Source organism: Mirounga leonina, unplaced genomic scaffold (genome assembly GCF_011800145.1).
Source record: "Mirounga leonina isolate KUSES-001 unplaced genomic scaffold, KU_Mleo_1.0 Mir_151, whole genome shotgun sequence".
In the NCBI taxonomy this organism is placed as follows: Eukaryota; Metazoa; Chordata; class Mammalia; order Carnivora; family Phocidae; genus Mirounga; species Mirounga leonina.
This window is the reverse complement of record NW_023270377.1, coordinates 55,446,445-55,461,284: the sequence shown is the minus strand read 5'-3', so window position 1 is coordinate 55,461,284 and position 14,840 is coordinate 55,446,445. Positions and strand designations below refer to the sequence as shown.

The 14,840-nt window shown below is 50.5% G+C and overlaps 2 protein-coding genes across 3 annotated transcripts; both read left to right on the top strand.

The window, feature by feature from the left end:
• The first annotated feature begins 796 nt into the window (after nt 1-796).
• Nucleotides 797-7,334, top strand: HOXD3 (homeobox D3). 2 transcript variants are annotated; one of them, XM_035007687.1, is made up of 3 exons: nt 797-1,198; nt 1,766-2,389; nt 4,276-7,334. In XM_035007687.1, the coding sequence occupies exons 2-3, from the start codon at nt 1,849-1,851 to the stop codon at nt 5,031-5,033; spliced, it is 1,299 nt and encodes a 432-aa protein (XP_034863578.1). In that variant the 5' UTR covers nt 797-1,198; nt 1,766-1,848; the 3' UTR covers nt 5,034-7,334. The 2 variants fall into 2 exon arrangements, with proteins under 2 accessions (XP_034863578.1, XP_034863579.1); XM_035007688.1 differs by lacking the exon at nt 797-1,198 and having other exon boundaries at nt 1,744-2,389.
• A 3,410-nt stretch (nt 7,335-10,744) lies between these two features.
• Nucleotides 10,745-11,983, top strand: LOC118012676 (proline-rich protein 36-like). The gene is made up of 3 exons (XM_035008355.1): nt 10,745-10,825; nt 11,040-11,227; nt 11,413-11,983. Exons 1-3 carry the CDS (start codon nt 10,745-10,747, stop codon nt 11,981-11,983), a joined length of 840 nt encoding a protein of 279 aa, XP_034864246.1.
• Nucleotides 11,984-14,840: the final 2,857 nt, after the last annotated feature.

Sequence of the window (14,840 nt, the reverse complement as noted above, 5' to 3'; positions counted from 1 at the left end):
GACTGGAACCAGGATCCCAGAAAAGTCCAGAAACAACTAAACCTGGAGTACCCAGTCCTTTGGCTTGGGAGCAAACACATAAATATTAGTCACAGGATGAGGATGTAACTTTCCATTTGATATTCAGGAACTTTAATAGTCAGAGGATGATATAGAAAATGAATGAAAAAGGATTAAGACCAGCTTTGCTTAGGTAGATACCTTAACTGCATACATTTAAGGATAATAATAGAAACAATTCCTAAAACACATCCTGGTATTCTATTATCCCATTGAAAAGGGCCTGTGTCTTATCAAGATAAATGCCAGATTCACTTATATTTTAAAACCAAATGGGCAACAATACTACCAAACAAAGGCTAATATGAAGAATTTTAAAAATTGGGCTCTTTGGTGAAAGTGGAGGATAAATGAGGGAAGGGAGGAGTGGTTCTGATCCTAGTGGTCAAATCCATTAGGCCACATAAGTTGTCTAGACAATGTGGTCCATCATGATGACCATGATGGAAGCCCAGGGAGTTTTGAGGAAGGAAAGGTGCCTGAAAGAGGAGATCAAGAATTAAGACCAGGGAGCTGACCTATGAGTTTTCTTTATCAAGCAGACAAAAGTGGTTGAATGGTATTAGTTATACTTTAACTCCTTAGGAGCCTTTCAGGAGAAGGGGGTGGGGTGGGTGAGAAGGAAAACCCCCATCAAGAATCAGAGGACACAAAAGGGATAGAATTTTTCTTAGTTTTTTTCTTCTTATTCTAATTCTGGGTCCATTCATCATGGCAGAAGAAGTTCTCTCATTGGTTGTGGAGTGGGTGGAGGTGGGGTGCCATGGATGATCCAGAGCAGAGGTCAGTAATAATATATATTTACATAATAGATGCAGGGTAAAAATGATAATGTTATAATATAAAGCATTCTATGTTCACCCATGCTCCATGCATTCAAATTCTAAATCTCTTCACCCTTTCTAGTATCCATTTAAAAGTAGTGGAGGACAAAGTGAGGACTAGAAAAATGTAGACAAAAGAGAAAAAACATTTTCTAGCCTCAAAATAAGTTTGGGAGTCTAAGTGTTCTTGGTTTTTTATCTCCTAGTACATTTCACAGGGCTGACCCACAGAGTTCACTGGGCGGATTCTCACCCTGTCACTGGAAAGTGGACTACTGGGGTCTTCATGAAAGATGCTGTGATTTTGAAACCAGGTGGGGGAGATACTTTTTTTTCCTTCTTTTTTTTTTGAGAGTTCTGGCTGTTCTGAGTGTGTTATAGAGCTTTCTTTTTTCATGAACACCGTGGGGTGTCCCAAAGATTGACTCATTGTTCCATCCACTCACTCATTCAACAAGCATTTACTGCACTTAACTACAGGCAGGGCACTGGGCTGGGTGTTAGGAATATATAGAAGAATAAGACACAGTCCTTGCCTGCAAGGACCTCAAAGTCCAGTGGGAGAATCAGCCATCAAAATGTATGAGGCCATAAGTGCTTTTCTATGCCATTTCAAAAGCTAAACTGACAATCTTGAAGAAAGAAAATAGCGTCGGGGCGGGGAGGAAGCCCCTTCTCTTGGATGGAGTTGAGCTCAAGGAAGGAAAGGGCTTTTCTTATGTTTATCAGACTTTTCCAAGGGTTCAGATAAGTTGAACTTCATAAAATCTCAGCTCCTCCCCCTAGGAAGTGGGTGGGCAGCAGAGAGCAGGCTAGTCCTTCTATATTGACTGTCTTGTCAGTTACAGTCCCTCTGGGGCTTTCACTTTTCTTCTCCACAGGTCACCTGGAGCCTGGGGCCACCCCAGCCCTCTCAGGGTTCGGCAGACCTCAGAGGTGGTGGTGAAAGAGACAGTGGTGGTCAATGTTATTTGAGCCGGGTCAGCAGGCCCTGGAACTTCCTGAGCGCACGATGCAGAAGGCTGCTTACTATGAAAACCCAGGACTCTTCGGAGGCTATGGCTACAGCAAAGCCACCGACGCTTACGGCTATGGCACCCCCCATCAGCCTTACCCACCCCCTGCTGCTGCCAACTCCCTGGACACTGATTACGCGGGCTCCGCCTGTTCCATCCAGAGTTCGGCACCTCTGAGAGCCCCAGCCCACAAAGGAACTGAACTCAATGGCAGCTGTATGCGGCCTGGCACTGGGAACAGCCAGGGTGGGGGTGGTGGCAGCCAGCCTCCCGGCCTGAACTCAGAGCAGCAGCCACCACAGCCCCCTCCTCCACCACCAACCCTGCCCCCATCCTCGCCCACCAATCCTGGAGGTGGAGTGCCTGCCAAGAAGGCCAAGGGTGGGCCCAATGCGTCTGGCTCCTCAGCCACCATCAGCAAGCAGATCTTCCCTTGGATGAAAGAGTCCCGACAGAACTCCAAGCAGAAGAACAGCTGTACCACTGCAGGTCGCTCTCTGAGGGGGCCCATCCTGGGCTAAGTCCCCCAGCATGACCCCAAGAAGCTAGCTCACCTAGGAAGCAAGAGACTCAGGGCGAGAAGTGCAGCTTTGGAGGCCATAGGTCTACACTTCTACTCATGCCGAAATGGCCTCTCTTTTCAGTGTCCCTGACTGGAGCCATACCCTTACAGGGACAGGGTGCTCCATTCCAGGCTGTTGGTGCCATTGCTGGACAAGTCCCACAGTGATGAATAGATAGCCTTTTCTTATATTGACCTAATGTCTGCTTTCTTGGGCTGTTGGTCATAACTCAGCTCCTTCTTCCATCCGACAGCTCTCCAAAACTTGAAGTCAGGTATCATGATTCTCAAAGCATGGGTTCTTATGTAGCCCATATCACACAAATCCCACTCTCTTAAATTAATAAAAACTAAAGTCTGTGGAATGTTAACATGGTTCCATGTTAACAACCAGGCTAAATGCTTTACAAGCATTATCTAATTTAATTTTCCAAAGAACCCTTTGAGGTAGGTATATGATAACATCCCCATTTTACAGATAAGGAAACTGTTAGAGTTGCCCAAGATCACAAAGCCACAGAATGGCGCCCTTGAATCCAACCAGAGCCTGCAAGAACTAGCCATGGACCCTACTTGGTCTACCCCAGCCCAGTTCTCCCCATCCCAGCAAATCCACAATGGGGAGGGGTGTATCCTAGGGGAAGAGGATGTGCTCTGAAACAGGAACGGCCTTGGGTTTCTCTTCCTGAAAAGGGAGACCCTAGAGTTGAGATCTTCTGTGGATCCATTCAGGGTGTGTGGCAGAAGATGGGCAGGCCCAGGAGCTCTAAGGCCTGCTGCGTCTCTCTGCTCAGCCTGATTGGTTCCTAAAATTTCCTGGCCTTGTGTCCTTTGATGCAGTTTATCTTCAGGTAGACGAATTTACTTCCAGGTCCAGGGCTAGTTTGAGGCCTCGGATGTAACTAGCTTTTTATCAAGTCTCTGGTTTGCCTGCAACTCTCTGGGGCTTCGGCTCCTAGGGGGAAGTGCCTTCCAGCCTGTAAGCTGCTTCTGCCCCTCCTTCCCAGCTGCAAGCCCAGGCCCCTCCCTCCCCGGAGATATCCATTTGTACAACCAGGGAGGGAGCGGACGAGCGGTGGAGAGGTGGCAGGGGTAGTGGAAACCAGTGTTGAGACTGCTGCTCCTAGCACGGAAATACTCAAAATGCACCCAGGCTGGGCTCGGAGCCCCTGAAAGTCAGGGGCAGTATTTTTATGGTTTATTACTTCTCTGAGTTGGGGTGCAGAGCCCTTGGGTGCAGCTGAGCTGGAGTGAGGTGCTAAGATCTCCACCCTCATTCTGTGCTTCTTGGGGTGCTTTGCCCAGGAGCCAGCCCCAGAGCAATGCAGGGGAGGTGGGGGGGGAAGGAGGGAGGTACAGGGGGTGTGCCTTCCTCCCCCATCCCCCCGCAGAGGCTGGGGAGAGTGTTCAAAAGAAGTCTGGCCCTCCTTGAATGGGGGCTGGGAGGGGGTGCTAGGCCTTACCAGCTGCTACTAGCCTCTCATTAAACTCCTCCACAGCCTTAGCCTTAGGGACAGGATGATGGACTAGGCTGGAGGGGAGGGGGCGGCAGAGTGAATCGGACTTCAGAAGGCAGATTGGTGGTGGTGGTGGTTGGGGGGGTGGTCAGGTGCAACTCCTAGGTAGGCCTGGGGCCTGTGAGGTCCCGCCAGGAGTCTCATCTCTCAGACGCCCCTCCCCCACTCCAGCCAGCATTAAGTTGGGGGCAGGGATGGAGGAAGAGAAGGGAGCCAGGGAAGCACCCTGCTTGGGCCCTGGGTGCCCACCCCCTCCCCTCCCGCTCAGCATCTCCTCTGTCTCCCTTCCTGTCCAGGAGAGAGCTGCGAGGATAAGAGCCCGCCGGGCCCGGCGTCCAAGCGGGTGCGCACGGCCTACACGAGCGCACAGCTGGTGGAGCTGGAGAAGGAATTCCACTTCAACCGCTACTTGTGCCGGCCACGCCGCGTGGAGATGGCCAACCTGCTGAACCTCACCGAGCGCCAGATCAAGATCTGGTTCCAGAACCGGCGCATGAAGTACAAGAAGGACCAGAAGGCCAAGGGCATCCTGCACTCGCCGGCGGGTCAGTCCCCGGAGCGCAGCCCGCCGCTGGGCAGCGCCGCCGGCCACGTGGCCTACTCCGGCCAGCTGCCGCCCGTGCCCGGCCTGGCCTACGACGCGCCCTCGCCGCCCGCCTTCGCCAAATCTCAGCCCAACATGTACGGCCTGGCCGCCTACACGGCGCCGCTCAGCAGCTGCCTGCCGCAGCAGAAGCGCTACGCGGCGCCCGAGTTCGAGCCCCACCCCATGGCAAGCAACGGCGGCGGCTTCGCCAGCGCCAACCTGCAGGGCAGCCCGGTGTACGTGGGTGGCAACTTCGTCGACTCCATGGCGCCCGCGTCCGGGCCCGTCTTCAACCTGGGCCACCTCTCGCACCCGTCTTCGGCCAGCGTGGACTACAGCTGCGCCGCGCAGATTCCCGGCAACCACCACCATGGACCGTGCGACCCTCATCCCACCTACACAGATCTCTCGGCCCACCACTCGTCTCAGGGACGCCTGCCCGAGGCCCCCAAACTGACGCATCTGTAGCGGCCGCCACCGGCCCGAACTCGCGGCGCAATTACCTCTTTTGCTTTGGTGGCTGGGGTGGCGGGCGGGGCCCGCGGGGCAGCTCGGTGACCCCCTCCCTCGCTCTGGCCCGGTCGCCGCCTCCTGGGTCTCGGGCCAACGGCGGCCGAGACGCAGGCGACTGGGCCTCCCCTCCAGGCGCGCCCTCCTTTGGGTGACTCGCCATAAATCAGCCGCAAGGATTCTCCTCTGTAACCCTGACAGTGCCATATACTGCGGACCGAGGGACGCTAATCTGGTAATGGTGTCCCGAAGGTAAGTCTGAGATCCATCGGCGGCGCGCTCTGCAGAGGGACCAGCTCCCGGACAGCCCCGGGGCCTGGCCCGAGTCTAGCTTAGTTGCGGAGACCTTAATTTATATGCTCCTTCCCGTCCCGTAAGGATTGCAACGGACTCAACGATCTGTATTTATTATTTGAAGCGAGTCATTTCGTTTCCCTGATTATTTATCCTCGTCTTAATGTATTTATGTGTATATTTGTAGAATTCTCCAGCCAACCTTAGGAACGCGCTCCCAGGCCGCGGGGGCCACGTTTCACCTCTTTAGTCCCCTTGGTCTGAACTAGTTAAGAGAGTAGTTTTGAACAGTTGTAACCGTGGCTGGTGTTTGTAGTTGATGTAAAGGATTAAGACCGCAAATTGTCCTTCATTGGGTAGAGTCAGGCGGCCCCGTGGCGTGGCACGACACCCGTTACTCATTTCTCAACAGCCGCAGCCCTCACCACTCGACACAGTGTATTGATTTCAAATTGTCTGGTACTATTTGAACAAATATTTAGAATAAAAAAATTTCTCAGTCCGAAGTGTATCTGTGTTAATCACGCACACTTGGAAGTAGATCACTCTGCCTTTTATCTTTTGCACAATCCCAGAAGGCCCCCAAATAGGCTCTTTGATATACATATATATATTTTTTTCATTTATTTGGAATCTGGTACACGAATTGGTTCTGGGGATACTTGATTACATTGCAGCATTGATCTTAGGGGGGAGAATCTGAGGGTGCAAGCCTAGAAATGTCCTGGACGGGATAATCTGGGTAGGGCTTTGTGCTGTGCCTGCTGTGCTGGTTCCACCACCCTCTTTTGGACACAAATCGACTTTTCTAGATTGCATTTACATTGGGGAGGCCAGCGCTCACTTTTCTGCGCTAATAAAACAAACTTTAAGAGAAAACTGACAATCAAAGAAAAGACACAAGTTGTAAGAAGAACTGAGCTATGAAAAAGCTAAGGTGTACAAAAAGGAACGATCATTTGGAGACACGCACCTAAGCTTTTTCTCTAGGAAATGCTGTCAGGACTTCTTCCTTTACAATGGTTGGTGATTCATTTCTAAAGTAAACAAACGTTCCCCCACGATGTAAAGTAATAAAAGTTTCATTAATGGAACATAACAAGTATAAACACCTTGTTTATTCCTGTCTCTTTGTACAAAACGGGCAAAAACGTCTTCAAGGATTTATATCCATTTTGTAAATATTAGCGTGGCTTTAGCTAGGGGCGGACAACGTCCACCCACTTCTCTATAAGGAGACACTTGGAAAGCGCCTTCAGATAAGGTTCAATTCTTTTGTATTTCAGCAAAGTCGGCCCACGCATCTCTATTTGGTTTGACAAATAATGCAACTCCTACTACATCCCCCGTGACACGAGGTGAAATCCCCATTGTGTGGAAATAATTTAACTTCTAATCTTCTGGTGGAACAACAATCGTTTCTATTTGGATGTTTGTGTTTCGCTAAATAATGATGGCTCAAATAATATTTAGTTTCCTTGTTCCTTTGTGCTGTTTTTAAAATGGCATGTTAGATTGGGGGTGGGAGGGGACTATCCTTTTGCTAAATTTCACTTTATCTGAGCAGGTTTAGAGTATACATGTTGTAGAAGTGTATCAACAGAATAAATGACTTCAACTGAAAGGGATATTTTACCCACTTTCAAGGCTTAAAATTGTTTTCTATGAAATTTGCATCCATAGGCAGAATTTCTAATTGTCTTGTAAGAAATTATTTTTTAAGCTATTAGGGAAGTCAAAGAAGAGCTTGCTGCCTTGCAGGGATTACAACAACCTTTCTTAACTGGCTAAATATTAAATAGATGAATTATCAGGCTGTTTAGATTCAGCCCGGTTTTCCCTCATCTCTTCCTACCATAAATAATAATAAAAATACATAATGCATTATGGCTCCAGGCGTTTTCCAGCGCGGTGTGTTACCGCAGGAGTATCTGCTGAGTCTGCGGGTGTCTGCGAAGGCCCCAAGTGTCATCTGCGGTTTAGGGTGTCATGGATTAGACTTTAAACGGTGTCTAGGCCGGCTGACATCAGCTTCCTCTCACACTGAGGCTCCAAAGAACCGCGGGGTTGGGGGCTCCCTCTCGGGGCGGTTGCCCGGAGGCACCCCTCTCTAATGGGGTGGGGGAATTCGCTTGGGACAAATCGGCTTTCTCTCACCTTTGGAGAAAGGTTCCCCGAGGCTTCTGAGAATAGCTCGGATTCTTTCCTGTCATTGGCGTGAGTGCCATGTGATGGGCACACTCGATCGCTCCTGGCGCGCGGAGGGTGGCGGGGGGCCCGGGTGGGGGTGAGTCTGGGTTGGCGCTTCCCGCGCGGCCGTCGGCCAGGGCGAGAGGAGGGCCCGCGGCACAGCCATTTAAAACTTCATAAATTATAAACAAGCCGCCTTGGCCTTCGCCATAAATTCTGCTCCTTTTGAGCCTGCAATTAGTGTTAGGAAGCACTGGAGTCTAAACACAACCAAACGCCCTCTGAAGGGCCCAAATGCCCAAGGTTGCACACGTCTATTTATTTCCCAGTACCACCCCCTCCGCACCCCGAGGCCTGCACACACTGTCGCCTCCTCCCCCGCCGGCGGTACACTCTCGGTAGGGTTCCCGCTCAGCGAGGGAGGGTCACAATAGCCGCTCTATCGGCGGAGGCGCCCGCCTCCTCCCTCCCCGGTCTCGGAAAAGCAGAGAAAGAAGAGAGTGGGGGAGGGGAGCACGGGCTGGGCAATGGCGCCCCAGGCCCAGGCTTCTCCGTCCCGGGGGAAGTGGGCGAGTGTGTGACCGGCAGCGGGAAGGGGCAAGTTGGCAGGCGAAGGGAACCTCCACCCCGTGACTTCTGCCCGAGACAGGCTCGCCGCGGGCGATGGGGAGCGCCCCAAGGCCTCGAGGCTGCTGACCCCTCGCTGTCGGGCGCTGCGCTGAGGGCGCTAGGAGCAGCCTGGGCTTCCAGGAGCCTTGCGCTTTTGTGTGCGCAACTTCCCCATGGCCTCGGCTTCGGGTAGAGCCTCACAATAGCACCGGAGGGCCTACGCCGGGAGGAAAGGCCGGGCTTCGCTTTGGGTATTGGTCTCTGGGAGGTTACCTCGTTTGCTGCTCCAGGGGAGGAAGTGGCTCTCTGGCTCAGGCCTTGATCAGCTCCTTTTAATTTTTTTCCCTACAGAGACCGCTGAAGGGTGGAGTGGGGGGGGGGGGAGGGGAGGGGTCAGGGAGGTTGTGGGGGATCCTCCTGAGGCTTGAAGAAAAGGGCTCAGAGTCTAAAACCCAGGCCCATGGATGGGGGTGGCAGCCGTTTGGGAGCCCCTGGTTGTTCTGTACAGGCAGTCAAACGTGAATTAAAGCAGAGTAGAGAGGAGGCTGCACGAATTGCCCACTGAAGAATGGGAAGTGGGGGTGGGTAAAGAGATTTAGGCAGAGGGAGAGCTTGCCCTGGCTACCAGGAGAAACTCAGGATCCAGCCTGGAGTGGGGTAGAGACCCAACTGAGCTACCCAGGGGTGTGGGGTAGTTGCAGAGGAAAGGTCTGAAGAGTAGTCCTGGCCCCTGGATAGGTGGTAAGAATGGGCGATTAAGTAAATGTTCTGCCTCCCGGCTTTCAGACCTCAGCCTCAACCAGGGACCTGACAGAGAAAAATCCGCCTCTGATGAATCATTAAGTTAAGCATCCATTTGTACCATCTCTTTGTATAGGCTTTCAAATGAGAGAGAGAGAATATAGAATGAGTACTTTCCCCCCTGGTGCAGCCCCAAGCCTAGTCCCTATCAGAGACACATCAGCCAAATTGGTTTCCTAGGCCCCAGAGGCTGCTAACCTTGCTGAACAGGATTTTTTGAATTTCTATCTGTAAGGAGTATTAAAAGATAGTGATTACCTACGCTGGCTACTCATTTCTCCTCCCCCCCTCCCCCATTCTGTACCGGCCAACCCACCCTTGAGTGAAGTGCATCTCCTCAGCCATAAGTCTTGGGAGCCTAGGCTCTCCATCTGTTGAGGTTTTTCATTAGGGAGGGTGAAGAGGATATGTGTGGGTGTACGTTTGAATAACAAAGAAGAAACCCAACATTCTAATGAAAAGTGTTTCTCTGCTTGACCTGGAGGAGCCAGAAGCTTGTTTACACTCAGTACTCAAGGGACAGTCACGGGCCTGTTTGGCTTTATCCTCAGAATTCGTTGAAACTTTCTCTTGAAGTAAAGAATTGGTTAATTCTAGTTACAGATCCACGAAGGTCCTCTTCATCTGGGAGTTCTTGGCATTACTTTGGTCCTTCTTTCAGAAACTGTAAGAAAAAAAAATAGGATGAACCGAAGTTTGTATTAAATAAAAATACAAAGAGGGGCAGAAGGCCCCATAGGCCTACAGCCTCACCACTTCCGGGCACTGCAACTTCCCAGAGAGGATATAACTACCGCCTGGGTGAGTACACTTATCCCTAGACACTTTGGGCACAGCTGAGACTGAGTCGCCAGCCATACCCTCACCAGCTATGAGGACCAGCTCACTTAGATCTCTCTTGTGGAGAGCCTGGATGGAGAGAAAAAAGGACTGGGTAGGTGAATCCTCTGTACTCACAGCATTGGTGGTGCTGGTGGCCAAGATCATCACACAGGGTGAAATCTTAGTTTTCATTGTTCCCTTGTCTTCGGTCCAGTTACAAAGGCCCTTATCTGTGGGGCCTAAAGTTGGTACCGAACGGATTACCTATACCTGACCTAAAGCCCATGCCTGAACACTTCCCTCAGGTCTCATAACCACTTGGCAAATTGGAATAGTACAAAGGTACTTCAAGGACCCACTTTCAGGCCAGGTCCAGCCTGAAACACAGTGAACAAAAGGTTTTCCCACATGAAGGAAGAAGAAATGAAAATGGATGTCCAATCATTTGCAGTAGCAAAAGGCGGCAAAAGGTCCCTATTTTTTTTTAAATTTTATTTATTTGACACACAGAGAGAGCGAGCACAGAGTGAAAGTGTGAGAGAGAAGCAGAGTCCCCACTGAGCAGAGAGCCTGACGTGGGGCTCGATCCCAGGACCCCCAGATCATGACCTGAGCCGAAGGCAGACGCCCAACCGTCTGGGCCACCCAGGCGTCCCAAAAAGTCCCTATTTTTGGCAAAATATCTTGACTGGTTCCGATAGCTAATCTGGATCATTTTTATGGAAGAATATTATCTGGAAAACAATGAAAATAGGATTTTAACATTAGTAAGAGCCCAAGGACGAGACTCATTTAAATCAGGACTCATGGAGAACCCTGATGGTACAGATGAAATGTTTTTACTGGGAAAGCAGACCTAAAACCAGGCCAAGAGGACCTGTTGGGCCAGGGCCTTTTTGAAGGAAGGGAGAAGAGGTCGCTGACTAAGGAGGAGCCGGGGCGAAGGCCCTTTGATGACTCTATTGTTCCAAGCGCTGCCCAACGAAAAGCGCATGCCTCCCAGCCTCCTCCGCAAGGGCAGAGCGGGAAACCGGGTGGGTTGCGCGGCGCTCGAGGTAGTCGAGCTGGCACCAACCTCCCTCCGCCTCGTCTGCGGCCCCCGGGGGCAGCAACGACGCGCCATTCCCGTCGCGGGCACAGAACACACAAAGGAAACCCCCACCCGTCCTCAGACGTGGGGACACTCTGGGGGGGAGGCTGGCGTGGACCCCGAGTCTGAGCTCCTCCCTCGCCCGCGGGGAACAATAGCCGCCGCCTGCCCCGGGCGGCCCGGCGGTCGCGCGGCACAAAGGCCGTCTCGGGGCCGCGCCAGCATGTGACGCGCGCGCTCGGCGCTCGCCCGGCCTGCCACAGGGCGCAGTCAGCAGCGAGCCGGAGCCGCCGGGCCGCGGCCAGGCTGCCGGAATCCACCTGGCACACTTTCGGAAAGACAAACGGTGAGTTAATCACCCAACAGGCTGGCGGCCGCGTCCCCTCTCGCCAGCGAGGAGGCCTGGGGAGGGGGCTGGGTGAAGGATTTCTCTGTGTGTGTCGAGGGTTGGGCGGGGGGTGGGGGGCGGCGGGAGAGGTTAGTCCTATTAAGAATTCATCAGTCACCCGGTGTGCACTTATCGCTCGACAGCGGTTCCTCCTACTTCAGAGCAAGTCCCGGCCAGCTGGGAGCCGACCAGAAACCGCAAGCGGAGGAGACGCAGGCACGCGGGGTGAGCGCTCACGGAGGGTGCGACGCCGCCCACGCCCTGCGGCGCGAGGCCGGTCACCCCCCGCGCTCCGGGTCCCTACTGCCGCCTGCCGGCCCCGCCCTCGGACCGCTGGCGGCCCACCGCCCTCCCAAGAGGCGGGCCCCAGCGCCCGTCCCGGACGCACGGTGGCTCAGTATCCCCAGCCCCCCACACCCGCCGCTTCCTCCCTCCCCCGTCACACCCTCAGCGCTACTCCACGCCACAACTCCATCTCTCGCAAGACAGAACAAGAAAAATCCCAATGGGTCTGAAGGTTTTTGCAGACACACAAAAAAGGCTCCCAAGGGACTAGGATTCAGGGAAGGGGCGGAGCTAGTTTCGTTCTTATTTACCTGCAGGAGTAATTTGTGTGGGAGGAAGCAGGATAACATCCCTGTTGAACTTGCAACTAAACTTGAATGCCATATAAAAAGAACAATAAAAATACACTTAAGATACCAACCACAATGATATGCCTTTCCTCTCTTGTCTGGTGTGAAGGAAGGACTGGAATATTTTTACATCAGCTCTTTTGGGGTCATTTTAGAAATACCATAAAGGGATAGACTAAGAGATAGACTGAAAACGGCGCGCAGGGCGGGGGGGGGGGGGGGGTCATTAGCATTAGAGCGGTTTAGCGCGGGAGGGCTTGGGTAAGTGGGTGGTGAAGCATTCTTATACTCCTTCTTGAGTGGTATTTGTAGTTCTCTTTGTAAATTCTAAGAAAGTTCCAGGCTACTCCCTCTTTTATTCTTTTTCTGAGTGACATCAGCTGAGAAGTTTCTGGAGTTAGTTAAGTGTTGCCTCAGCCTATAGGAAAGAGCCTCTGAAAGACAGAAAATCCCAACTTCCCCCTCCCCTCTTCTCTTTCAGCCTCCTCTTGGGTGGAAATGAACTTGCTTTGGAGAGATGTTCTACTATCATTTTGCTTTAGGTAGATACAAGCTGAAGCATTAAGCCTTGCACAGTGTTCTGAACTCATTAAGCAATTAAAATACTGGTCCTGTTGTCCTTGGCTCAGAGTGTGTCCTTCTCTCCTTGCCTCTCAGCAATACCTACTGAACAGCTCCTGTGGGCACTGTGCTGGGCTCTGAGATATAAAAATGAGTCACTAATAGTGTGCACCTTTTCATCTACCGGGGGAGAAAAAGAATCTTAAAACAGTGCGACAGATGCTATAACACAGGTGTGACCAAAATGTTCCTGGATTTAATAAAGAAAAGGAGCCTCTAACATTACTGTAGTGTCAAAAAAAAGTCTTCTCAGGGGAAGTGAATTTGGGTTCCTGAAGTATGAGTTTTTTAGGAAGGAAGAAGAGACATACCAGGCAGAGTGAGCAGCACATGCAAAGCAAGAAGGGAAGAAAGAGCAAGGTCTGGGCCTGGAACAAGAAGAATCCTTTGGAATAGAACATCTGGCTGGAAAGAGAGGTTGTATGGGGTTCATGGAAAGGAGTCTGGACCTGATCTGTAGGCAGTGGGAAGCCACTGAAAGTTTTAAAATGGGATGTGAGGTTATGTATTGGAAACTTCCTCTTTGGGATACTGTGTCTGACTGGAGAAAGCAGAGATAGGAGGCAAGAAGGAAAAAAAAAAGGAGGCTGCTGCAATAATCCAGCATAGAGAGGAACTAAGATAATGACGATGAAGAGGAAAGACATTTAGGAGGACAAATTCACAGGACTTGGTGATAACTGGATGAGTGGAAGAGCAGTTACAGATATTAATCCCTAGGTTTCTATTTAGAGGGCCTGAGTAGGTACTCAGGTCATTCACCATGAATACAGGAGGGGGAAGAGAATACTTTGCAGGGGAAACTAAAGAATTCAGTTTTAGGTCTACATTGTGTTTTTTGTTTTGCTAACTGATACACTGTATGACCCTAAACCATTCACTTAATCTTTCTGGCTTTCAGTTTCATCACCAATGTAACAATCAATAGGTATCTATCAGAAGTTTACCGTGTGTGTGTGTGCACATGCCCACATTAGGAATTACCTTCACCAAGTCCAAGTGAGTGTCCTATGCAAAGCTAAAACCTAGGGAAAACATCCTCTAACCCACACCATGCTAATCAAAACTTAGATCCTGGGTGGCCAATGAGAAATAAGTCTCAGGAAAATTAAAAACAACACCCTCCTGCTTCCCAGATATTGAATCCAACTAATGCTTTGGACTAGGTCAGATCATAGTGCTAATTAGAGCTCCTCCGCTTCCGGAGGGTACTCTCCAGGGACACATGCAGAAATGTGGTCCTGGTATCAGACCGCTAAAGAGGAGGCCTCTTAGCAGATGTCGGAAAGCTTTTTTATACCATGTGTCTTTCAGGGAATGCTTGAAGCCACCCACTCTCTTTGACCCTCCTTAGGCTTCCTTGTGACACAGTACAGTATGGGAAAGAGTGTTGGAACATCTGACCTTGGCCATTTACACTGGGTGAAATGCAACAAGTAGTTTATCTGTTCTGTGTCAGTATTACCATTTATAAAATAGAATTATGAAAGGATCAAACAAGATCAGGAAGAATGGCATTTCTGGAGATGCTCTAAGGGTAAGCAAGAGGTATTATTTTTTACTTATTGGATTGGCAAAAATAAAAAATTTTACTATCCCACTGAGGTGGCAAGAGCATAGGGTAACAGGAATTTTCTTATGTTGCTAGTAGAAGGGTAGATTGATTCACTTCTAAAGAGAGCAATTTGGCATTTTGTATCAAAATGGCCAGTGCACATACTTTTGACTAAGTAATTCCATGTCTGGGGATTTTTCTAATAGGTCAAAAACTTGAACATGTGTTTGTAATAGCAAAAGACTGAAAATAAGCAGGAGCCTTTCTATCCCCATTGATAGGGGATTAGTTAAAATTGTGGTAGGTATGTACAGTAGAACAGCATGAAATTGTAAAAGTAAACCAGGAAGTTCTGTATGCATTTATATGAAATGATCTTCAAGATACAATAGGGGAGGATGCCTGCGTGGCTCAGTCGGTTAAGCATCTGTCTTCAGCTCAGGTCATGATCCCCAGGGTCCTGGGATCAAGTCCCACATAGGGCCCCTTGCTCAGCGGGGAGCCTGCTTCTCCCTCTGCCTGCCACTCTCCCCTGCTAGCTCTCTCTCTCTCTGACAAATAAATAAATAAAATCTTAAAAAAAAAAAAAAGATACAATGGGGGAAAAGCATGGGGCCAAATGAGCCTGTCTAATATGCTATCATCTATGCAGAAAAAAATGTGGGGGAATTTATAGATAGATGGAGATGTATAAAGTATCTCTGGAAAGGCAAAAGAAACTAATAACTTATGTGAAGGGGATCTAGGTGGCTGAGGACAG